The sequence below is a fragment of the Gorilla gorilla genome, chromosome 5, assembly GCF_029281585.2.
Source record: "Gorilla gorilla gorilla isolate KB3781 chromosome 5, NHGRI_mGorGor1-v2.1_pri, whole genome shotgun sequence".
Lineage (NCBI taxonomy): Eukaryota > Metazoa > Chordata > Mammalia > Primates > Hominidae > Gorilla > Gorilla gorilla.
The window spans coordinates 130,682,787-130,709,008 of NC_073229.2; the positions used below are offsets into that span (position 1 = coordinate 130,682,787).

At 41.6% G+C, this 26,222-nt stretch overlaps 1 protein-coding gene across 1 annotated transcript in view; it reads left to right on the plus strand.

Annotated features, from left to right (window-relative positions):
* CRYBG1 (crystallin beta-gamma domain containing 1) overlaps positions 1-26,222 on the plus strand; it is a 210,030-nt gene that overhangs the window by 146,323 nt on the left and 37,485 nt on the right. Inside the window, exons 3-8 of the mRNA XM_031012027.2 lie at positions 5,516-7,125; positions 13,102-15,439; positions 19,122-19,169; positions 19,257-19,375; positions 21,285-21,450; positions 24,157-24,296. Coding sequence (XP_030867887.2) covers positions 5,516-7,125; positions 13,102-15,439; positions 19,122-19,169; positions 19,257-19,375; positions 21,285-21,450; positions 24,157-24,296 — 4,421 coding nt within the window. The remainder of the gene's footprint in view (positions 1-5,515; positions 7,126-13,101; positions 15,440-19,121; positions 19,170-19,256; positions 19,376-21,284; positions 21,451-24,156; positions 24,297-26,222) is intronic.

A 26,222-nucleotide genomic window follows, 5' to 3' on the forward strand; every position in this document is an offset into this window, starting at 1 on the left:
AGTTACTTTTGTACATTGATGACCACATTTTAGAAGGATGCACAGGTGAGTACATGTTAACAAGATTTTGTTCCACTTTCCTGAGTCAGATTTGGGCTGAGAGGCTGCAGTAAACCTGTGCACCGGTAGCTCCATCAACACGTGGAATCCTCACTCAGGCAGAATAAAGCTGCCAAGTCTTGACCACACTAAGTTTTAGGCAGATAAGATTTTCATTCTGATTTGTTTAGAACAATGTTTCTAGTTGTCTCCAAGAGCATTGACAACTCCTTTTTTGAAAGGCAGGAGGGATGTTACTAATTCTTTAGTAGCAACAAATACTTTATGTCCACCTCTAGCTGTCAGTCCCCCATGCTAGCTGTTGGAAAGGCAACAGAACATTTTTCCTGTTCTCAAGGAGCTTACATTCACTGGGGAATGAAAAGGTGGGAAACATAGGAAAACTTATTTTTTTTTTATAAGAAACATCACTTTACTCAAAATGTTATTAAATTTCTTGTCACTTTTTTTTTTTTTTTTTTTTTTTGAGATGGAGTTTCGCTCGTCAGCCAGGCTGGAGTGCAATGATGTGATCTCAGTTCACTGCAACCTCCGCCTCCTGGATTGAAGCAATTCTTCTGCTTCAGCCTCCTGAGTAGCTGGGATTACAAGCAACCACCACCATACCCGGCTAATTTTTGTAGTTTTAGTAGAGACGGGGTTTCACCACATTGGCCAGGCTGGTCTCGAACTCCTGACCTCAGGTGATCCGCCCACCTCGGCCTCCCAAAATGCTGGGATTACAGGTGTGAGCCACTGCACCCAGTCTAGATTTCTTAAAGATATAAACAGATTATAAACATAAAACAAATGTCAATGACCCATAATTGTATTAAAATTTAAAAACTTAGGTTTGTTCCCATAGTTACTATAAAAAGGAAAAACCCTTAGATAGTCAAATTTAGCAGAATTTATTTAAGCAAGGAAAAAAAGAAAAATTCATGATTCGGCCAGCTTCAGAACCAGAGCAGTTTCAAAAAAACTCTAACATTTACATTATCTCCTTAACTAATGGGTAGCAAATGTTACAAGGTAACATTTACTAAGTGGTAATAGTAGTAATATATAGTAGTATATATAGTAGGCGCTGCCACACCACGAAGGTTGAGAATCACCTAACAGCACTGCAGCTAGTGCTGCCTGGGCCTCTACGCGCTGCTGGAATATGATCTCATGGATGGTTACATGTGTTCCTAATGAGCCACATTTCATATTAGCCAACAAGAACACTCTAAAGCAGGTCCTAGCACACAACCTATGTGCCACCTCTACAATAGTCCTGTTGTGGACTGCTCCGTCCCAGTTGGACATGGATGATGGAAGGGTGCCAAGTGCAGGTTCTGCACTGTAAGGTGTGCAGGCTGCCTTAAGTAAGGTGGGCAGAAAATACACAGTAAAAAGGTAAATACAAAGGAGGACCCAGGATTGCATGTGCTCTGAGAACACCCAGCCTGGGAACCCTCAGGACCCTGCCCAGGCCTGTGGAAAAGTCAGGGGCAGAGGAATCTGAGGAAGCATGAAGAAGCTTGATGGTCACTCATGGCCTCTTTGCAAAACACTCCCCTTCCTAGCAAATTATCATCAAGCCTGGAAAGGTGGTGGGTCTGTGGCTTCCCATCCTAGGTTTAAGACCCCAGACCCAAAGGCTCAAACCTAAGAAGGTCCCTATCTGACAACTCCCAGGCCAGCTAGTTTTTTGTTCTCCATTTGCCTTAGTTTCCCCGTGAACAATGGAAAGAAACAATTCCTGGATGGAAAGAAACAATTCCTGGTTGAAAAGAAATATGTATAGCATTTAGGAAGGGGTGTTCCTCAAAGATGTGACTGAGGACTTTACTCAGGAGGCATGGGGCATTCTGAGCCCTGCTCAGATGATCCTGTTTGGAGATATGATCCTGGATATCCACAGGGACCTGGTCCCGTGGGAGAAGACTGCATTCCCCTGTCAATGAGTCTATCATTTGAAATGACACGAGATCCCTCATTAAGAACTGCATAACGTGGCTGGGTACAGTGGCTCACATCTATCATCCGAGCGCTTTGGAAGGCTGAGGCAGAAGGATCACTTAAGCCCAAGAGTTTGATACCAGCCTGGGCAACATGGTGAAACTCTCTACAAAAAAAGTTAAAAATTAGCTGGGCATGGTGACACATGCCTATTAGTCTCAGCTACTTGGGAAGCTGAGGTGGAAGGATCACTTGAGCCTAGGAGGTTGAGGCTGCAGTGAGCTGTGATCGTGCCACTGCACTCCAGCCTGGTCAATACAGTCAGACCCTGTGAAATGTGCACCCAAGACAGATGGATTGTGCCACACAGTGCATTTCTATTATTTATTTCCCAGGGGAAAAACTCTGTTTTAAAGAGATTGTATCTTAACTTCATTTATATATACCCATCTTAAATGTACAGTTTGATGAGTTTTGAAAGATAAGTACTCATGTGTAACCATCACCACAATCAAGATATAGAACTTTAACCCTCAACGTTCCTTTGTGCCTCTTCCCTGTTGCACCACCACCACTTACCACCCACTGACCCCACCCTCAGGCAACCACCGACCTACTTTCTATCATTATAGATTAGATTTGCACTGTCTAGAATGTCATATAAATGTAACCATACAGTATGTAACATTTGGAGTCTGCTTCTCAAAAGCATTTAGCATCCATATCCTTACATGTTTCAGAAGTCTGTTCCTTTTTTATTGCTGAATAATACTCTGCTGTGTAGATGTACCACAATTTGTTTATCTGTTCACAAGCCATGTCCAGTGACTTTGAGCTGTTTCCAGTTTTTAGCTATTACGAATGAATGAAGCCACTATGAACATTCATGTATTTTTAGGAAATTCAGCAGTCTGGCTGGTGATAAACAGGCTGCCCCTCTGAGGGGAGGAGGAGTCAAGTAGTTGAGCCAAGTTGAAGAGCAAGCAACCAGTTTTGTAAAAAGCATCTAATAGCCAAAAAAAAAAAAAAAAAATTTGTTTTAATGCCTATACTAAGCATAGAGAGGACTTCTTGCTGATCAAGCGTCTTTGCTGCATGGGAAAAGCAGATTGCAACATCATTGGCAGGACAGAGTAATACATATACTTAGTTGTTTTATTTTGACAGGGAATGGAATTAAGCCAAGACTCAAACCTATTTTCCCTGGCTACTTCTTCAAGATACGTTTGAAGGCCTGTCCAGACAGCAGAGACACAGAGCTCTATGTCAGAGTCAGACTTTACCTGTGGTGGGACCTTGGACAAATGGGCACTAAAAAAAGACTACCTACCTAGCTGTTGGGAAGATAAAATGAAAGTGTGTGAATCACAAGGGCCTGACCCACGAGGATAGCTCAGTAAACATGTATTATGATTTAAAAATCATGTCATACCTTTGACGTGTAAAATAATCCAAATGTTTCCTTAGGAAGTTACAATATTTTAATTTTTTCCCTTAAATCATACTTCGAATTCTTCCTATATTATTTATATAACCATTGAAGAATCGGATTAATCAAAATCTGGTTAGATTTTAAAATCGTATGACGTCAGGTACAAGAGCTCCTAGCGGCTGCACCATTGGTTCATCGCAGCAGCAGCAGCTGTCTAGTCCCAAAGCGCCCACCAGGTGCTTCTAAGACCAGGAGAGTCTTAGAACCTTGAAAGCAAATCTGATTCATGCGCACTTCCTCGGGAGCTGACTCTGGGGGGTGGGTGACCCGTAGTCTGTTCCTCTGGGCCAACTGTGGTTCTCGGGTGGCGGCAGAACCTCCGCGGCCTCTAAAAGGGGCCCCTGTGGCGGAATGGAAGGAGCATGGGGTGGGCAGGAGGCGACTTGGATTTGAATTCTGACTTTACTGCTCTGACCGCCTCTCCCCTCTACCCCAATTTTGTGTCTCTTTATGGGCTGGCTGAGCTTCCTTTCCTCATCTGTGTGGTAACAGCATGACCTTACTGGGCTGTAGCGGGGTGACACTATGTTACAGTACCAGGACTGTCTCATCAAATGCTTGTTGACCTGTTAATTTCATGCGTTATCTTTCCTATTTCCCATCGCCAAAGTCCATTTGCTGCATGTAACTCAAACGCAATGGAGCTTCAAAGGGTGATTGGGGAACCTCCCCGTAGTCGGTACTGTCCTGAATGTTCCTTTTCCAGGAAAGGTGGGGCTCTTTCCTGCGTCGCCAGGACTCAAGCTAGCACCTGGGTTTTGAATGTTTAAAAGTTCATTCTTAAGAAATACAGTAGCCGCACGTTTGGCCTGGTTTCAGAGGAGTCCTTACGCAAACACACTTCCCTCTCCTAGGAGCCAGGCTGGGCTCGCCGCCCCTGCTCCCCCGCTTTCCCAGGCTCGCCTCCTCCTCTTCCTGCCCACCTCTATGCCCCGCACCTACCCAGTCCCCACTCTGGCAAACCCCGGAGCGCCACCGCGCCCATTGGCGGGTTTGCTTTTATTGGTTTGTTCTGCGCTCCCTCCCGCCTTCTGGCGCGGGCACTGGATGCTAGCCGTTTTGCTCCAGGAGATATAAGAAGCCCAGGTTTTCCCCCTTCCTGGGAGCGCTGCGGATCATTCGCAGGCGGCCCGGCACCCTCGCATAGGTGGGCCGGCCCCTGGGGCTCCAGCCGTGCGCCCCCGGAACCACACGTGTGGTGAGGAACGGGTCCCGGGGCGGAGTAGGCAGAGTCCCAAGCGCATCCTTCAGCCACACCTCCTCGGCTCTAGGGGGCGGTGAGCAAAGGTGGTCACCCCTGCAACCTCGCCCGCTACCCCCACGCACTCCTCCGTGCTCACATGGTAGGAACTCCCACAGGCAAAAGCCTTTCCGATGCGCTCAGCAGCCGCGGGATCACTCGGGTGTTTGAACGCTCGCGCGCTCCTCCTATTGGAGCTCCGGCTAAGGCGGGGCCCAGGTGCTTGCTTCCTCCGAGCTTGCTTAAGGTTTTCATGTTGCAAGTACTAGATGTTGAACCCAGGTGGCTTCTTACTGTTCTGGAGGAGAAGGCTGCTAGGACTGGTTTTTTTTCTTCGTCCTCCTTCCCTCCTACAAAAAGAAAGGGCGGTGTTTCGGGAAAAAGTCCGCCTTAGGATGCTTTAGTGTGTTTACTGCTGCCCCATGGTCACATGCACGGCTGTTTATAAATTGCATCTTTATTGAGGAAGAAGGTAAAAAACCTAGAGAGGGCAAGGAACTATTTATTTTGTATATGTGATTATTTGGACCGTTCAAATTTTCCTTTAAAAAACAAGAATTATAATTCAAAGAAAATGCTATTCTGACTACTGCCAGAAACTTAAGGTGTTTAAGCAAAATTCAAAAGTAAAACCAGAGTTTATTTTGTTGGAATGAATGTAACATAAACATAACTTTATCATTTTCAATTAGAAACTCTGGTCTGTTATCATTTTGGCTGGTGGTTCTGTAATGTACGTCTAAGGGGAAAAACACCAGATTCTCATATGTTCCCTCCTCATCCCTTTTATTTTTCAGTCCAGAGCACAACCTCCAGAAGACAACAGAAGGAAGCCAGTTTTGGGGAAACTTGGCACTCTATTCACTGCAGGAAGGAGAAGAAACAGTAGAAACGGGTTAGAGAGTCCCACCAGATCAAATGCCAAACCACTCTCTCCCAAAGATGTGGTAGCCTCTCCTAAGCTCCCAGAGAGAGAGAGTGAGAGGAGCAGATCTCAGAGCAGCCAACTGAAGCAAACGGACACAAGCGAGGAGGGCTCCCCCCGGGAGAATCCCCGAGAGGCAGAGGGCGAGCTCCCCGAGAGCGGTGGCCCCGCAGCACCCCCTGACGCCGAGCTGTCACCTCGCTGGAGCAGCAGTGCAGCGGCTGTGGCTGTGCAGCAGTGCCATGAAAATGGTTCACCCCAATTAGAACCTCTGGAGGCAGAGGGAGAGCCTTTCCCAAATGCCACCACCACTGCCAAGCAGCTGCATTCCTCGCCGGGAAATTCCTCCAGGCAAGAGAACGCAGAGACGCCCGCCCGCAGTCCGGGGGAGGACGCTTCACCAGGTGCTGGCCACGAACAGGAGGCTTTCCTGGGTGTGAGGGGTGCGCCAGGGTTGCCCACCCAGGAGCGGCCCGCGGGAGGACTAGGCGAGGCCCCTAACGGAGCCCCCAGTGTGTGTGCCGAAGAAGGCTCCCTGGGGCCCCGCAACGCCCGCAGCCAGCCCCCCAAGGGCGCGTCTGATTTGCCAGGTGAGCCTCCGGCCGAGGGCGCAGCGCACACGGCCAGCTCCGCGCAGGCAGACTGCACAGCCCGCCCCAAGGGTCACGCCCACCCTGCTAAGGTGCTAACTTTGGACATCTACTTGAGTAAGACTGAGGGGGCACAAGTGGACGAGCCGGTCGTGATTACTCCCAGGGCGGAAGATTGCGGTGACTGGGACGACATGGAGAAGAGGTCCAGCGGCCGCAGGTCGGGGAGGCGGAGGAGGTCGCAGAAATCCACCGACTCCCCCGGCGCGGACGCCGAGCTCCCTGAGAGCGCTGCCAGGGACGACGCGGTGTTCGACGACGAGGTGGCGCCAAATGCGGCCAGCGATAACGCCTCGGCGGAAAAGAAAGTGAAATCTCCGCCGGCAGCCCTCGACGGGGGCGTTGCCTCCGCTGCGAGCCCAGAGTCCAAGCCCAGCCCCGGTACCAAAGGGCAGCTCCGAGGGGAGTCGGACCGGAGCAAACAGCCACCCCCGGCTTCGTCCCCCACGAAGAGGAAGGGCAGGAGCCGTGCCCTCGAGGCCGTGCCCGCCCCGCCCGCCAGCGGCCCCCGGGCTCCCGCCAAGGAGTCCCCACCCAAGAGGGTGCCCGATCCCGGCCCAGTCACCAAGGGCACTGCGGCCGAGAGCGGGGAGGAGGCGGCGCGGGCCATCCCCCGCGAGCTCCCGGTCAAGAGCAGCTCGCTGCTGCCGGAGATCAAACCCGAGCACAAGAGGGGCCCGCTCCCCAACCACTTCAACGGCCGAGCAGAGGGAGGTCGAAGCAGAGAGCTGGGCAGAGCGGCCGGAGCGCCTGGAGCTTCTGACGCCGACGGCTTGAAGCCCAGGAACCATTTCGGCGTGGGCAGGTCGACAGTGACCACTAAAGTGACCCTGTAAGTAGCCGCGCAAGTCCCGGCCGAGTTGCTGTCCGCACACGTGCTGGGGGTCCGCTCTGAGAGGCTCGGGGTATCTGCATTGTGGAAGAAATGTCTGGTCACTGAACTTTCCCCTCCATGCTGAACTTAAGATAGTGAAGGGCCAGTTTACACAGTCAAGATTTAAGATGACACCTGTGGCAGCCTCCTCAGTTAATTCCCTTTTTAACACAAGATTTAAGTTTAACGAATGTAAAAATAGGATATCCGTTGAAGCTCAACGTTTATGTAGATGAGAGATAAGACCTCACGGCCTGACATGAGCTGATTCTATTCTTTATTCAAAATGTACAAGGGTGTTCCAAGGTGGGATGTTCTTAAAATGCATGTGCTGTGAATTTCAAAATATGGAGCAAACAGTAACATGTTAAATACGATCCAGTAGCTTTGACATGTGTGAGTTTTAAGAGAATTTGCAGAACCTTTTATGGCACTCAGTGCATTTATTGGCAAAAAGCTTAAAAACACACACACACAAGAAAAGTTCCTAATACAAGTATCTTGGTTGCTTCTTCCCCTTTATAATGTTAGGGAGTCTGGTGATACTTTTGGACCCAGGTTGAAAAGTAGTTTTCAGTTACTGAAATAAAGATCAGTGTTCTTACTGGAAGATTATTTGCTACATGAAAGCAGCTGTGACAGGTGTGAGTTTAAGATAATTCCAAAACATTTTATGGAACTTAGTGCATTGTTGGCCTAAGCCTTTTTCAAAAAGTCCCTAATTTATGTATCTTGGTTGCTTCTTCCTCCTTGTGCTGCATGAAAGCACAAAACAACTGTGACTACTTGCTGTTAAGTTTATTCATTTCACAAGTAATTTATTTAATACTTTCTGTGCAAGATATTGTGCTAGTCACTGTGGGGGAAAAAAACTCTACAACTGTGACTCAGGATATTTCCCTGAAATTTTTATAGCCCCATCTGGCACACAAAAAGCACACAAATCAAATAACAATACAAGATGATATCTGATGAAACTGCCAAACGAATGTTACCATCTGTAAAGCCTGGGGAAGTGCTAGCGAGCAAGAAATCACTGCTGGTGCTTTGGGGGAGCTGGGCCTTGTGCCTTGATGATAAATGCAATTTGTATAGGTGGACAGGATAGGGAAGGTACTCTATGAAACTGATAAGACCCTCCCTTCTCACACTTCTGCTCCCTCACCACTCCCACTTAGCACAGGTGAATAATGATTAAGTGCTTAAGTTTTTCCTCCATTCACATATTTGTTCAAAGAGTGGGTATTTTAACAACATTATCATTATAATTCTTGAACTTAATGGTTTCTTTCATTCTATTTGATTTCTTGGATAAGTAAGCTTAAGAGGAGGAGAGTTCTGATTGGGAGAACTCTGAGAACTCTGAGAGGGAAGTATGCTTAATGAATAACTTGACTACCTCACCAACTGCCAACCTGGAGACCTTTGATATAGTCAGTGATTTATTCTGTAATGGTAGGTAGCATCAGAGAAATAAGCTGGGTGAATGATGCTTATTATTTATAGAAGACCAGTGTGATTGAATGCTAAAGCCTCCTAAATGTGAGGCTTAGAGAAACATTGCTGTGTACCTTATGAAGGATGGTTCACCTGTCTTCCAATTAGAAGACACCAGTAGAAAAACCAGAAATGTTACAGTGTGAAATAGTAGGCTAAACAAACAGGAAAGATGATCTTATAATGAAATTCTTCGTTTGCTGTTCTCTGTAATAGAACTAAACCAAATATCTCTTTCCCAGTTCTGATTAATTTATACCTAAAAATTTTCTTTACCAGACATTCAATGTGTTTGTTTTGCGCAGTGCCTTGCACATGGTCATTTGGCAAATTATTGACTTAAAAATTAATAAGTGTTTCTAGTCCTTTGACCCATTTCTTTGTGACTGATGGTTTTTTCAGACCCTTTAATTCTTCCTATGACCGTATCACAAGATGTTAATCAGATTATTCTTTAAAACAATTTGAGACTGAAGAGTAAGAAAAACTATTTCGTATTTCCTGAAAAATGACACTGAAGTAGCATGTTCCTTTATGCTGTTAGAAAAATTATTCCTTCAAGTTCTCTACCAAGTGCTGAATGTTGAAATTCTTAAAATGGTATATGTAGAATAAGGAGAATTTTCCTCTTATAACTATGGCTTTTTGGACTCCAAATTATTTTCTCCTGTCTCATAATGAAGGCATTACAACATGAATTATAGGAGCCTTCCTTTTAATCAGTCTGAAGTAGTTTAATTGTAGTGACTCTTGGTAGCACAACTTAATAGCACAGACAGTTTGGTTGTAAAATTTATTTTGATCTTCGTGTAAATCTTTAATGTGCAGATACGTGTTTCCTGTCCTTAAGGTAGCCTGTTGGCTAACTTGTAGTGTTTTCTATTTACATCATAAGATATACTTCGATGTTTGAATTGAGTACCCTTCCTTGAAATGATTAGTGAGAATTTTTAAAAAGTATATTCTCTGGTATGTGACCATCCCTCATTAACTGATAACAAATTGAAGCTCTCTATTTCTAATCATCTCACTAGTTTCATAATTTGATCTTTGAGGAAATGCTTATAAATTAATTTTCCTTTTAAATTTAAGGTATGGGCCTGCAATAAGGGAGCCTAAGTATCTTATGGAGATATTGGGGAAAGCAATGCCTGGGAGAAATTTATGAGCAGAGATCAAAATTATTTATTTATTTATTTATTTATTTATTTTTGAGACAGGATCTCACTCTGTTACCCAGGCTGGAGTGCAGTGGCATGATCATGGCTCACTGCAGCCTCGACCTCCCCCGGCTCAGGTGATCCTCCCACCTCAGCCTCCCTAGTAGCAGGGACTACAGGCACACCACCATGTCTGGCTAATTTTTTTATTTTTTTAGAGACAGGATTTTGCCATGTTCCCCGGGCTGGTCTCAGACTCCTGGGTTCAAGTGATCCACCTGCCTCGGCCTCCCAAAGTGCTAGGATTACAGGCATCAGCCACTGATCCCAGCCTCAAATTTAGTATCAAGTAAAATTTGTAAAAATTAAAATCTGAATTCTCAGTGCTGCTTTTGAAGAGAATATTTTATCCAGAAGGATAAGTTGACTCACCAGCAGTCATACTGCCTGTCCCTTCTAGAAGCTCCTTAGGCCCAAGCTTCTTTTTTTTTTTTTTCTTTTTTTTTTTTAGACAGAGTCTCACTCTGTCGCCCAGGCTGGAGTGTAGTGGCACAATCTTGGCTCACTGCAACCTCCACCTCCCAGATTTAAGCAATTCTCCTGCCTCAGCCTCCCAAGTAGCTGGGATTATAGGCATGTGCCACCACACCCGGCTAATTTTTGTATTTTTAGTAGAGACAAGGTTTCACCATGTGGGCCAGGCTAGTCTGGAACTCCTGACCTCAAGTGATCCACCCACTTTGGCCTCCCAAAGTGTAGGGATTGCAAGCGTGAGCCACCACACCCAGCCAGGCCCAAGCTTCATGAAGGCCAAGTCCATGAAGGAGAGGCAGTATGGGATTTCAGTGTCTCCACTTGTGTGTTCTCATTATCAAAGTGGCCTCTAAAGTCTATGTTATGTTATGGATCTCATGATAATTCACTGACTTTAAATGATAAAGATGGAAAGAACCAGAGGAGCTCATTCAGGCGGGTATAGTCCAAGCCTATCTGGTGAAGCAGAATAGTATAGTGGTTGGGAGCATGGCATCTGAAACCAGAGCACCTCACTTCAAACTGTGGCCCTGTCACTTATTAGCTGCATAACCTCAGGGAGTTACTTCTCGACACTTCAACTTCCTCAGCCAAAAATAGGATGTTTAAAGTTGTATATTAATTAAGTAAGCCCGATGAAGCATTTCTCAAGGGCTTGACAATCACTGATTGTTAGTGGTTATGCTTTATCTCTCCCGTTTTATAAACCACTGGACTAATGGTTTAGACTTTTTTTTTTTTTTTGAGACAGAGTCTCACTTTGTCACCCAAGCTGGAGTGCAGTGGCACGACCATAGCTCACTGCAGCCTTGATCTTCTGGACTCAAGTGATCTCCCACCTCTGCCTTTGGAATAGCTGGGACTACAGGCACACACCACTTCACCTGGCTAATTTTTTTGTTTGTTTTGTAGAGACTGGGTCTCAGTATGTTGCCCAGGCTGGTCTTGAACCCCTTGGCTCAAGTGATCCTCCCTCCTTGACCTCCCAAAGTACTGGAATATATATATACATATATATATATATACACATATATATATACATATATATACACATATATATACATATATATACACACATATATATATACACATATATATATACACACACATATATATACACATATATATATACACATATATATATAAGCTTTGGAATCCTTTCTTCTAAGAAAGTTTAAATAGGAGCAATAAATAAAACAGATACTGGGAGTGATTCTGCTTGAAAGGAGAGTGGACAGCCCCATCCTCGTCCCTACTTTCCCCAACTGCAGCCCTTGAAGAGAACCCCAGGGATTCCTTCAACCATAAGTTGGGGGAAATAAAAACAACTCTGTTCTAAACCATCTCATTTTTTTTAAAGATGAAGAAGTTAGAGTCCAGAGAGGTAAAGTAACTTGACCAGGTTCACACAGATAATTAGCATAAAAGCCAGGACCAGAGCCAGAGAATGCCAAACAGAGCACATTTTGTTCCTCTGAAAGAAAGCACTGTGTACATTCAAAGACTTATTATTTCCACTGGGGGTAATTATACCCAAGAAATGTGACGGAGAGAGGGGAGACTCTCTTGCCCAAGAAGTGGTGACAAAACCAACAGTTGCATAATTGATAAGTAAATGATGGTACATCCATATGATGGACTTCCATGCAGCATTAAGACAACTTTTCAAACAAATTTTTTGGTAATCTGAAAAATGTTAACTATAAGGTTAAGTCATTTTATTTCTTGAAAAAGCAAGATATCAAATTATATGAACAGAATAATCTCAATTCTATTCAAAATATTTAATTATGCATATAAAAAGATTAGAAACATATAAAAATGTTAACAGGGATATTGTCTGACTGGTAGGATTATCAGTGATTTTTAAATATTATCCAAAGTTGCTATAGTGAACACACTTATAATCAGAGAAAATCTTATGGGGGAAGGATGAGATGAATAAAATATCCAAAGCGGTCAATAGTAGATGAATTTTTAAAATCTATCCTTTTCAGATAATATTTAAAAAGTTATGCTAAAATAAAAATACATAATTGATGTTGGAGTATGGGAATGCATTAAATATTTAAATTTCTTCTAATGTTGTTCAGGCCTTAAGATATCTTCCAACTCTAGTGCCAAGCACTGTGCATACATGCTACGTACTCAATAAATTAGTTCATCCCTCATCCCTAGAGTTTCTTGGCTATATAATCTTCCGATCCCTCATATGCAAGCGAAACACCCATTAAAAATAGTTCGTAGTGTACTTAGGACTATTTAAAAATAGTTTCATTAAAAAACAAATGTGGCAGAGAATGGTGGCTCATGTCTGTAATCCCAGCACTTGGGGAGGCCAAGATGGGAGGATTGCTTGAAGCCAGGAGTTTGAGACCAGCCTGGGTGACATAGACCCCATTCTACAAAAAAATAAAAATAAAAAAATTAGTTGGGTGTGTGGTATGTGCCTGTAGTCCCAGCTACCTGGGAGGCTGAAGCAGGAGGATTGCCTGAGCCCAGGAGTTCGAGGCTGCAGCAATCTATGATCACACTGCTGTACTCCAGTCTTGGCGACAGAGCAAGACCTTGTCTTAAAAACACATGTGTGCACACACACACACACACACACACACACACACCACACTCCAAATGTTATATATCAGGGAGACGTTGGCTTTTCATAGTTTTGTAATTAATTGGTTTGTGTGTTCACTTTTTAAAACTAGGTCAATAACTTTATCTTCCTGCTTTTTCCTCACAGCCCTGCCAAGCCCAAACATGTGGAACTAAATCTTAAAACCCCTAAGAATCTTGACAGTTTGGGAAATGAGCACAATCCATTTAGCCAGCCAGTTCACAAAGGCAACACTGCCACCAAAATCTCCTTATTTGAAAACAAACGGACAAACAGTAGCCCAAGACACACTGACATTCGAGGCCCAAGGAATACTCCTGCCTCTAGTAAAACGTTTGTTGGGAGGGCAAAGCTGAATTTAGCCAAAAAAGCCAAAGAAATGGAGCAACCTGAAAAGAAAGTAATACCAAACAGTCCCCAGAATGGTGTGCTGGTTAAGGAAACTGCTATAGAAACCAAAGTTACTGTCTCGGAAGAAGAGATTCTGCCAGCAACCAGAGGAATGAATGGAGACCCTTCTGAGAATCAAGCTCTTGGTCCTCAACCTAACCAAGGTGATAAAGCAGACGTACAAACAGATGCTGGCTGCCTTTCAGAACCAGTGGCTTCTGCTCTGATTCCTGTCAAGGATCATAAGCTCTTAGAGAAGGAGGACTCAGAGGCTGCAGACAGCAAAAGACTTGTACTTGAAAATGTAACCAATACAGCACAAGACATCCCCACCACTGTGGATACCAAAGATTTACCTCCAACGGCCATGCCAAAGCCGCAGCATACATTTTCTGACTCACAGTCCCCTGCTGAGTCATCTCCTGGGCCTTCTCTTTCACTGTCTGCACCCGCTCCTGGGGATGTTCCCAAAGACACATGTGTTCAATCACCCATAAGCAGTTTCCCATGCACTGATCTAAAAGTGTCAGAAAACCATAAAGGATGTGTTTTGCCTGTGTCTCGTCAGAACAATGAGAAAATGCCACTTTCAGAACTTGGAGGAGAAACAACCCCTCCTTTGTCCACAGAGCATAGTCCAGAAGCTGTGGGAAGTGAGTGTCCATCCAGAGTCCTCGTCCAGGTCAGGTCCTTCGTGCTCCCCGTGGAGAGCACCCAGGATGTGAGCTCCCAGGTCATCCCAGAGAGCTCTGAAGTTAGAGAAGTGCAGTTGCCAACTTGTCACAGTAATGAACCTGAAGTGGTTTCCGTTGCAAGTTGTGCTCCCCCACAAGAGGAAGTACTGGGCAATAAGAGCATGTCACCCGAACACTCTCATTGCACAGCAGAGCTCGCAGCAAAATCTGGCCCACAAGTCGTACCGCCAGCATCAGAGAAAACTCTGCCTATTCAGGCTCAAAGTCAGGGCAGCAGAACACCCCTGATGGCTGAATCCAGTCCCACCAACTCTCCCAGCAGCGGAAATCACTTAGCCACTCCTCAAAGGCCAGATCAGACTGTTACAAATGGCCAGGATAGCCCTGCCAGCCTTTTGAACATTTCTGCTGGTAGTGATGATAGTGTATTTGATTCTTCTTCTGATATGGAAAAATTCACTGAAATTATAAAACAGATGGATAGCGCAGTTTGTATGCCCATGAAAAGAAAGAAGGCCAGGATGCCAAACTCTCCTGCTCCTCACTTTGCCATGCCTCCTATTCACGAAGACCATTTAGAAAAGGTGTTTGATCCCAAAGTGTTTACCTTTGGTTTGGGGAAGAAGAAGGAAAGTCAGCCAGAAATGTCACCGGCTTTACATTTGATGCAGAACCTTGACACAAAATCCAAACTGAAACCCAAACGTGCATCTGCTGAACAGAGCGTCCTCTTCAAGTCCCTGCACACCAACACTAATGGGAACAGTGAGCCTCTGGTGATGCCGGAAATCAATGACAAAGAGAACAGGGATGTCACAAATGGTGGCATTAAGAGATCGAGACTAGAAAAAAGTGCACTTTTCTCAAGCTTGTTATCTTCTTTACCACAAGACAAAATCTTTTCTCCTTCTGTGACATCAGTCAACACTATGACCACGGCTTTCAGTACTTCTCAGAACGGTTCCCTATCTCAGTCTTCAGTGTCACAGCCCATGACTGAGGGTGCCCCGCCCTGTGGTTTGAACAAAGAGCAGTCAAATCTTCTACCCGACAACTCCTTAAAGGTCTTCAATTTCAACTCGTCAAGTACATCACACTCCAGTTTGAAAAGCCCAAGCCACATGGAAAAATACCCTCAAAAAGAGAAAACCAAAGAAGATCTGGATTCACGAAGCAACCTACACTTGCCAGAAACTAAATTTTCTGAATTGTCAAAACTGAAGAATGATGATATGGAAAAGGCTAATCATATTGAAACTGTTCTTAAATCAAACTTGCCAAACTGTGCAAACAGTGACACCGACTTCATGGGTCTTTTCAAATCAAGCCGGTATGACCCAAGCATTTCTTTTTCTGGAATGTCATTATCAGACACAATGGTAAGTAGCAATGTGTTATTATTTATTTGGGGTATTTTTAAAGCAAGGGAAGAGAGGGATGATGAGCAACTCATGTTATTCTTTTAGAAATGGTTAAGCTTATGTGCTATAGTTTTTATTCATTCATCACATATTTGAAAACCTGCAATGTACAAGGGACCGTTAGAGTGCAAGAAAAAAATGTACGAAGAGTCTTCACTGGAGGCATCTGTAGTCTTGCAGGGAGATAAAGCTACAAATGCTCTAAGGCACATGATCTTTTTTTTTTTTTTTTTTTTTTTTTGAGACAGAGTCTCGCTCTGTCGCCCAGGCTGGAGTGCAGTGGTGCAATCTCAGCTCACTGCAAGCTCCACCTCCCGGGTTCAAGCGATTCTTCTGCCTCGGCTTCCCTAGTAGCAGGGAATGCAGGCGCGTGTCACCACGCCCGGCTAATTTTTGTATTTTTAGTAAAGACTGAAAATACAAATACGGGGGTTTTACCATATTGGCTGGGCTGGTCTCGAACTCCTGACCTCGTGATCCATCTGCCTCGGCCTCCCAGAGTGTTGGGATTACAGGTGTGAGCCATCCTGACTGGCTGGCAATAAATCTTTTAAGGCACATGTGAATTTATATGTTGTATTATGGAAGGTATAGGTAAGCTTTTGGAGTTCAGAGACAGATGAGATGATTTTTCTTACCTATTCTATGTAAAAATGCTCAGTGCTATACTTAGAATTTTGAAGATTTGTGAAGCAGCTTCCTCTATTTGGGAAGTCCCCAGCCAGGGAAACTTTTTCTTAATCCTTCTCTCTGTGAGATTCACTCTTTGTTCCCATAAGTAGCAATAGGTGTTTATCCTATGCAATTGAGACAGTATTTTCTCTTTATTGGGAATTAGTTTTCATTAGGGAAATATTTTTTTACCCTGCAAAGCTGTGGGGAATAAAGAATTTTGGTTTTCATTGGATCTTTTCTTAAATATTAGAGAGAAGACAGCAAAACATGATTTTGGGGAATAATTTTGATTTCTGCATCTTCTTTTATCTCACTTCAGAAGATGTTTACTTTACTCGGTTTTTGATGTGAATTTGTGCCTTTTTGTTACCAAGCTTATTTAAGGTGAGAGAGGACTATGAGAGAGGAAGGTGGAATATATGTTTAGTGATCAGCTCTGCCAGGCTAGAAACCTGAGTAGGGTTTGTATTCTGGTGGTCCATCGTGTGAACCCGGCTGTCTGGCAAGTGTGGACCTCAATCCAACACAGTTTATCTAGGCGGAAAATACCTTGCACCTTTCCTCGTCTGTACAGGGTACTGCAGCATGGTTCAATGTATTGTATTGGCTTTTGCTACAATCCTGTCAGAGAATGTGATGTTGCAAGCTCTTTCAAAATATATGGTTGGGTTTCCAGCAGAGGTGCAGATCCCTTTTTCATGTGATTTCATAAACTTTCATAAAGTTTGGGTTTCAGATGTTTGGTGTTAGGACCCTTTATGTTTAAAAATGATTGAGAACCCCAACAAGCTTTTGTTTGTATGGGTTCTGCCTATCAGAATTTATTATATTACAAATAATTGCTGAGAAAATTGTAAAACACCAGAACGTAGAAGTGCACACTGCACCAGGGCTCAGAGCAACGATGTCATCACACATCATGGAGCCTTGTACTCCGCTGGACATTTGAGACAGAGATGAAAAAGGCAGGTGACCTCTTCTTATTATGAAAATAGTTTTGACCCCATGGACTACCTGAAAGTATCTTGGAGACCCCCCCCCAGTGGCCTCTGAACCACATTTTGAGAACCACTGCTATAAACAAATAAGACTGAATCAGCCTATGGTACTCAGAAATCATAAAATTCTAACTATTTCTATTAATAGTTATATAATAGAAATATTAACTATTTCTCTCAAGCACAAAATTTCCACTGGTCCACTGCCCATTCATTACTACTTTGTTCTTTTTAATTGTTCTTAGATTGCTTTCCTTATTTAACTACAGTCTGACAAAGTTGATAACAGAATATACAGTTTCCCTATGAAAATCAAGTCAAATGACATAAAAAGGAAAAATAAAATCTTTATACTTTTTCTAGGCCTTTTTATGATTAAAAAATATGGTCTTTCTTTAGGTCCTGGGCTTTTATTGATTGTATATTCAATCATGAAGATTTTACCTGAATTTTGTTTTAAATTTTAGGCTTTTTCTTCAGTTTATCTACTTCTAATGTGTATATATACATAAATAGGTATATACCATCTGGCTTCTGATAAGGCTCTAGGGGGGCCCTTATGGACTTTTTTTTTTTTTAGAGTCAGAATCTCGCTCTGTCACCCAAGCTGGAGTGCAGTGGCATGATCTCAGCTCACTGCAACCTCTCTGCCTTCCAGGTTCAAGCGATTTTCATGTCTCAGCCTCCCGAGCAGCTGGGATTATAAGTGAGCGCCACCACGCCCAGCTAATTTATGTATTTTTAGTAGAGACGGGGTTTTGCCATGTTGGTCAGGCTGGTCTCGAACGCCTGACCTCAGGTGATCTGCCTACCTCAGCCTCCCAAAGTGCTGGGATTACAGGTGTGAGGCACTGCGCCCCAGCCTTTTGTGGTCTTCTGGGCATATCACACTCTGGTGTGATGCAAGAGCAGTCAGAGCAAAGGCAGTTCCTAAAATAGGCATCCTGGTCAGCACTGAAAGTAGTTCATGTTTTGTAATATTTTTACATGTATAATTACTATTTTATTATCTTATGCATTTCTGGTTTTACTGGTCTTGTCAGATGGTCTTGAAAATGATTAGTTTTGGAGCCATATTGAAATGTATTTTGTCTATCAAAAAAGCGGGATTAGGCCAGGCACGGTGGCTCACACCTGTAATCCCAGCACTTTGGGAGGCTGAGGCAGGCGGATCATGAGGTCAAGAGATCGAGACCATCCTAGCCAACATGGTGAAACCCCATCTCTACTAAAAGAAAAATACAAAAATTAGCTGGGCCTGGTGGCACGCACCTGTAGTCCCAGCTACTCGGGAGGCTGAGGCAGGAGAATCACTTGAACCCAGGCGGAGGTTGCAGTGAGCCAAGATGATGCCACTGCACTCCAGCCTGGTGACAGAGCCAGACTCCATCTCAAAAGAAAAAAAAAAGGGGGGATTAAATATACTATGTGCAATGTACATTATGAAATGTACCATATATACCATAAACACTTCTATTTAGACTAGTGGTTGTTATATGATTGTAGATTTACTATGAGAAAACGATATTTATATGGATTCAGATAGGGTATGTATATGAACACAAAATTGATTCAGCTCTTTCTAGGTAAGTGATTAATATATTCTAATTTATCTTTATTTGAGATGATACTGATATTATTTGAATTAGAATCTCTTAGCTGAGTTCCTATTCTGTGAACTGACATGAAACATATGTGCCCTGAATTTTCTAGCATTGGTGGAAATAGCCTAGACATTTAAATTAGGAGAAATTGAAATGGCAAATTCAGTTAGAGGTGAAAAAACCTCAGTTTAAAAGCATAAACTCAAAGAGTTTTAATACAACTTTAGCATCCATTAGAGTGGAGGTTTCAAAATCGATGCAATGTGGGAAAAGTGTGATCTACCTACAGGATCGTGGGTGGAAAAAGAGGATCGTTATGTGAAGTTGTAATTATTTGTTGTGTTTTTGTTCATCTGATTGCAGACACTTAGAGGAAGTGTCCAAAATAAACTCAATCCCCGACCTGGAAAGGTAAGATTATTTTCTGTTTCTAGTCTTGATTCTATTTTGGTCTGACAGAGTACAACAAAGTGTGCTACCACTTTCGTTTTCTTGCAGGTAGTGATATATAGTGAACCCGACGTCTCTGAGAAGTGCATTGAAGTTTTCGGTGACATTCAGGATTGCAGTTCTTGGAGCCTCTCTCCAGTGATACTCATAAAAGTTGTTAGAGGATGGTAAGAATGGCACTTTAAGTTCCTGATGTCAAGTGTTTGAGTTTTACATACTTAATTACCTTTTTAGTCCTCACTACTAGTTTAAAATTATGGCTTTAGCAATGAAAAGCACAGGAAATACTACTCGTGGTAAGATAAGGGATTCATATCTTAACAATGTCATTTTAAATCATGTTTCTGATTATAGCAGTGATATATGTTTATGGGAGAAAAATCAGAACAGTACAGTAGAACAAGCTTCTTTTTCCCATGCTTCCCCATTATATTGCTTTGGACTAGTCATATGTCAGGGCCCATAACATACTTTTGGTTGATGACCTTTAAATGAGGTTGATAAGAATTGCACTAGTCATGTTGATAGGCCAGATACGACTTTTTAAAAACCTATAAGGAAACTTGAGAACACGTAGGAAAAGGCAAAGTAAAGAAACAATAAGGAAAAAAAATCTATAAGGTAAAACAAAAATAATCTATAAAGAAAGGCATTTTTCTAACTTTAATGACAGTTCAATGCAGTACTAACTTAAAATTTAATTTACTTTCCAATATTTCCACAAAAGATTGTTTTGGCTAAGTAAAGAAACTGGTGAAAAAAATAAATATTTTGACAGTTTCTGAAATCATTTTATCAGCTTCATTGCCTCTTGGAGATACACAGGAAGTTGAGTAGAGAAAGGCAGCTTAAAAAAAGAAATCGCTGATCTCGCATAATAGTTATCTTTTGGTGCCTACTTGTAAACTTGTTTGAAGTAAAGAGGGTAGACCTCTGAATGTTTATGGATTTACAAATTCATAAGCTTTTCTTTTGGTTTCCATTTGATTAAATATGCAGCAGCTTTCCTATTAGATTTTTAGGTGTTTTAAAATTTTTTCCTATATATCCAGCATAGTCATGAGAAAAACAAGATTTGCTTTTATTCTTAAATTTGAAGACAAATGCTATTTTAATTGCTAGAGAATTGGCCACTAATATACAATATATAGTAGTGGCAATTTTTTACACAAATTTTGTTTTTATGGAACATCCTTTCTTTTGCAACTTTTGTCGGCTTCTTTTTCTTGAAAGCATAAGCATTTACACTGCCATATATTGACATGAGGTTTTTCTTTAGTGTTTGGCTGTTGTTGGGAAGAATATTGTTAAAATGCTTTCCATTACCATATCTATAGTCTTTTGTGCCAACATATTCATTGATATGACTGTAATATGTAAGTTAAAGTCTCTCTAAGAGAAATGTTTTCTACACATATAAGGAGACAAAAGGCCAGACATGGTGGCTCATGCCTGTAATTCCAGCACGTTGGGAGGCCGAGGTGGGCAGATCACTTGAGGCCAGGAGTTCGAGATCAGCAGGCCAACATGGGGAAACTCAGTCTCTACTAAAAATACAAAAATTAGCCGGGCTTGGTGGCACATTCCTGTAATCCCAGCTACTAGGGCAGCTGAGGCAGGAGAATTGCTTGAACCAGGGAGGTGGAGGTTGCAGTGAGCCGAGATCGCACCACTGCACTCTAGCCTGGGCAACAGAGCAAGACTCTGTACCCCCCCCCCCCCCAAAAAAAAAAGAGACAAAAAAAAAAAAACCTAGTACGGTAAACATCCATTTATCTGACATATTATCATAAGTCTCTACCACTTGGCAATTACTTGGAACATTAGTAGCTCTATAGCATTCATATAGGTAACTCCAAAGTTCTCTAAGATCCTGATATAGTTCATGAGTTATCAGAGGCTTAATTATACCCAGTAAAATATTAGTATTAGGGAGAGTTTAAGCTATTTTAGTTGCTAGATAATTGGCTGCTAATATTCTATATATATATAAAATGGCAATTAGCCAGGGTATTTGAGTAATCAAAACCTCTCTCACGAAGACTGACTAATGGTTTTGCTGTGTTTTATTGTTAGTTGGATTTTGTATGAGCAACCAAATTTTGAAGGGCACTCCATCCCCTTAGAAGAAGGAGAATTGGAACTCTCTGGTCTCTGGGGTATAGAAGACATTTTGGAAAGGCACGAAGAAGCAGAGTCTGATAAGCCAGTGGTGATTGGTTCCATCAGACATGTGGTCCAGGTAGGTTGTGGTAAATATGGATTTTATTTATTCAGCTAATATTTATGGATTCTTACTTTAAGGGAAATGTTCATTTTACGAAATATGTGATTGGGAAACATATTTGGTGCCTTATGGATATATTTTCTGTATTTTAAGTATTTGTACACTTTAAATAATTTAAAAAGAAACATAATTGGTTAGATAATTCTTTGCAATAAACCCTTTAGGTAAATCTTTTATGCCTGTCCTTCTATTACCATCTTCCAAATATATTTTACCTGGTAACTTGGTTTAAATGAGTTCTGCATCTATGAACAGGTTTTTCATTTATTTAGTGTTTTTGTTTGCTGTATGAGTTCTGATTACTTTGAGTGGTTTATAGGAATTCTATTTTGGAAAAATAAATAATCCAAAAATAATTTGGTTGATTAACTCTGGGATTTCATGTGGGTTTAACAAAATACTATTTACTCTACTTGAGGCCACTTTATGGGTGAGGTAAAATTTCTTGGTTTCTTGTTATTTGATGAGGAAAGTGTTGTCAAAGTCTTTCTTTGTGGCTCTTGGGATTTGATAATTCTTTACCTTAAAAATGCAATTAATGATGTCTTCTAAGTAGAAAATTAAAATCCCAAGTTTCAATGGAGACGAGTGTCAAGATGCAATACAGGGAAAAGGAACATTCTTACATGAGAATGAGTAAGGATGAGTAACAGTTTTGGCAGAGGAAAGCATCTCTTACTTCCTGAGTCAACATTTCTGAGTAACTTAGGTGGTAATTGGTATGCTAAATGATTTATCTTTTATTTGTTTTAAGTATATAATACGAGAAGACTAAGTAAGACTTGAGAAACCCTATTTCAAAATGTCCTCATTAGTGGAATATTTTGCCTAGAGTTTTTATTTATTGCTCAAATAATATTGGTAATAAAGCAATGTTTAAAAAGATCATCTGATTCCCACCATCATGAACTGTCCTCTCCCCTTTTATTTTTTGAATTTTCTACCCTTTGCTGGCCATATTCTAGTCTGCTTTTTCTGCAGTAATAATCATAATACAGGTACAATGCTGTTCCACCCTTCTCACCTAACACTGTGGTTCTCAATCCTTTTTTTCTCTTTATACCACTTTCCTGAAAATCACACTCCCCTTGGTAACATCTTTGTGATTGGCAACTGGGGAAGGTATCAGAATCTGGTGGGGTGAGGATTTGGGTGCATTCAGGAAGATGGGGAAGGGAAACGAGATCTCTTGTTTTGTCTGATAATAGCAGACTTACTGTAGCAAATGCTTTTCATGTTACCACAGGTTTAGGGTTTAGCTGAATATCATATTCCATTGAAATGATACATTATTTATTGTTTAGTACATAAATGAGGTACCATTATTTATTTATTATTTCTTCTTTCAGTGAATCTTAAGGTTGTTTCTAGTTTTTTACTATTATAAGTAATGCCATGAGAATGTTTTTGTGCATTTAATAATTTATAATTTTCTTTTTTTTTTTTTTTTTGAGACAGTCTTGCTCTGTCACCCAGGCTGGAGTGCAGTGGTGCAATCTCAGCTCACTGCAACTTCTGCCTCCCGGGGTTCAAGTGATCCTCCTGCCTCAGCCTCCAGAGTAGCTGGGATTACAGGCACATGCCACAACACCTGGCTAATTTTTGTGTTTTTAGTAGAGACGGGGTTTTGCCATATTGGCCAGGCTGCTCTCGAACTCCTGACCTCAGGTGATCTGCCCGCCTAGGCCTCCCAAAGGGCTGGGATTACAGGCGTGAGCCACTGTGCCCGGCCAGTAATTTATAATTTTCTAATTTGTTTCCTTGGGGTACATTTTTCTGAATGGTGTCATGTTAAAGGGCTATGATATGTCATGGCTCCTGATATGTCATGGATTATATTTTCTTCACAGATCGTGTGCATGGTTTCTTGAAACATAAAACATAAGTCACAGCATGTATTTTCAGGTTACCTTTTTAGCTCATTAGAGTTGTTCCTTTTGATAATATTTGAAAAGCCTCATCTGAGCTTATTCAAGTGTTAATATTTCTTCTATCACTCAGTTCACCCAACTCAGCTGCATAGATGAGTTTCAATAAATATTCCATTAACGCTTAGGCACTCGACCAGAAGAGGCCTTTTGAAGACTGTTTGGACTACAGATATGCGGGGCATGGAACAATGACCAAAGTACAGAGATTTGTAAATCACTATGAATGTGTGCTTTTGCTTTTACGACTTAGATCAAACCAATATCATAGAGGTTTACTCAGTCAAGGAGAGTTACCACAAAGCAACAGAGGGCTTGTGGACACAAAACAGTGGCTGAGGAAGACTCCAAGAGCAGCCATTCTACAGACTAGAGTCTCTGTGCTTGGATAATTATATCAGAGCAAAGGAACCAAAACCCCAGACCAAGGAGGGCCAAGTGAGGATGAGAAAAAGAAATATATTCCAAAACTCAAATAAAATACATTTCTGATGATCTTTGCTTGAATGCAACACTGAGTTATATAACTAAAGCAAGTGTGTCTGCCCCGAAATAGGTGTATTATTAATTCATGGATGAAAACAGGAAAGGGCTAAAATGGCAGGTGCTCTGTGAAATGTGTTTGTATATTTAAAGCTCATTTTGATTAGTTGTAAGAAGAAGAAGAATGAGCTTACTAGAGAGTTAAATACATGGTGCGATTCTTACTACCTATGCATCTATATTTTTTCAGGATTACAGAGTTAGTCACATTGACTTATTTACTGAACCAGAAGGGTTAGGAATCCTAAGTTCCTACTTTGATGATACTGAAGAAATGCAGGGATTTGGTGTAATGCAGAAGACTTGTTCCATGAAAGTACATTGGGGCACGTAAGTATTTTTTTTTCAAACACAATTTTAATGAAGTTTTTTTGTGAGTGTAGTACTGGAAAAAGAGGACTTAAGATACTCTGACTCTAATTTGTCATCCTGTTAAGTAATTATTAACTGTAAGGTATATTTTTATAAGGCACATAAAATTCTGATTCTTTTGCACCTATGTTATGATTCATCTGTCTTAAAAACAATATCGATTTATTATAGGAAATGGGGGGGATTGAATTTTTAATGTAAGGCTTTCCTTATCACAGAGAAATCTGATTTATTCAAAGCTGAGTAGCAGATTATATTTTCATGGTGATTCAGAGGAGGTAATTCAAAGCACATGCCCCTGATATTTCTGGGGGGAATGGAAGCCAACACACATGGTACTTCCTTGAATATTTTCACACAATGCTGGTTCAAAGCCCCTAGGAGGTTGGTTTCACAAATCACAGGAAACAGTAAGAATATTTTGAAGGAAATGGGAATACCTCAGATAGGGGAGAAATGAGGATAGAAAGTACAGACTGCAATACTGAAGAATGTGGTCTCCAAAGTGAAGCACAAAGCCCCAAGGTGTGTGAAAGACATTCACTGAGATGCAGGAAAAGACACTAAAGCTTCTTTCTATTTGATTAAAGTCTCCACCTCTTAAGATTTTATTTTTGTATGTTTTCTAATATGCATAATGTATTAGTTCAGTGGTAATGTATATAATTTATAAATATTCATATATTCAGAGAATGCTCAAATGTTTTTACTAATGGTTTATACAGTCAAAAAAGTTTACAGTCTGTCCCTAAAGTGGTATGGAATATCTCTGCAGTGAACAATAAGGCACTCCTTAATCATGCTTTTTGCATTCTATTTATTACTAAAAGCCTTGGTTTGCCATTGTTCATATCTTAGAAAAATGATTTGCTTGTGTAAAAGGTAGGAATAGGATAAGTTACAGATCATAGAATCTGATTTTTGATCCTCAGAAATGAGAAACTAAAAACTTCTAGGCAACTTAACAGGAAGTGTGGCTATTGAGAATTGGTAGCAGCTATCCTTGAATAGTTGGAAGGTAGTCATATAGAAGAGATATTAGACTTGCTCTCTGTTATTCCATAGGAGGTCCCAGGAAAAACCAGTAGAAATTAGAGAGATGGATTTTGACTTGACCCAGGGAAGAACTTTCTGATGGTTAATACAGTTAAAATGGAAGTGGGCTGCCTTGTTAGGTAAAGAGTTTCTCATCGCAGGGAGTACTCAGGTAGAGGATGGACAAAAATTTATCCAGAGCTTTGTAGGGAAAGGAAAGTATGAGTTAGATACCTCCTTTACGACGGTTTGTTCATTTATTTATTTACTTTTAACATTTTGAAATATAAGACACCTAGAAAAAGTTCACAGAAGGTAAATGTACACTTAAACAAATAAAGTGAGCACCCAAGTAGACACCACTTGAGCCAAGAACTGGAACATTACCAGCACCCCAGAAGCCCGATGGTATTCTTTCCCTATGGCAGCCCGTCTCAGAAAACAACCTTCCTCTCCCAGAAGAGTGAGAAAATAGCAAGGGAAGACTATAGTGATGGTTCGTCAATATACAAAGGTGTAGTTATTAGGGCAGAATTTGGGGTGTAGAGAATAATATTAATTTAAATATCTCCTCTTGATGTGTAAAGTTATTTTCCAAGGATAGTATACATTTTACTGCTTTTTAAATTATTTTTAATTGACACATAATAATTGCACATATTTATGGGGTACAATGTCATGTTTTGATACCTGCATACATTGCATAATGATCAAATCAGGGAAATTAGCAAATCCATCACCTCAAACACGTATTATTTCTTTGTGGTAAGATCATTCAGAATCCTCTCTTCTAGCTATTTTGAAATATAAAATATATTATTGTTAATCATAGTTACCCTACTGTGCAAT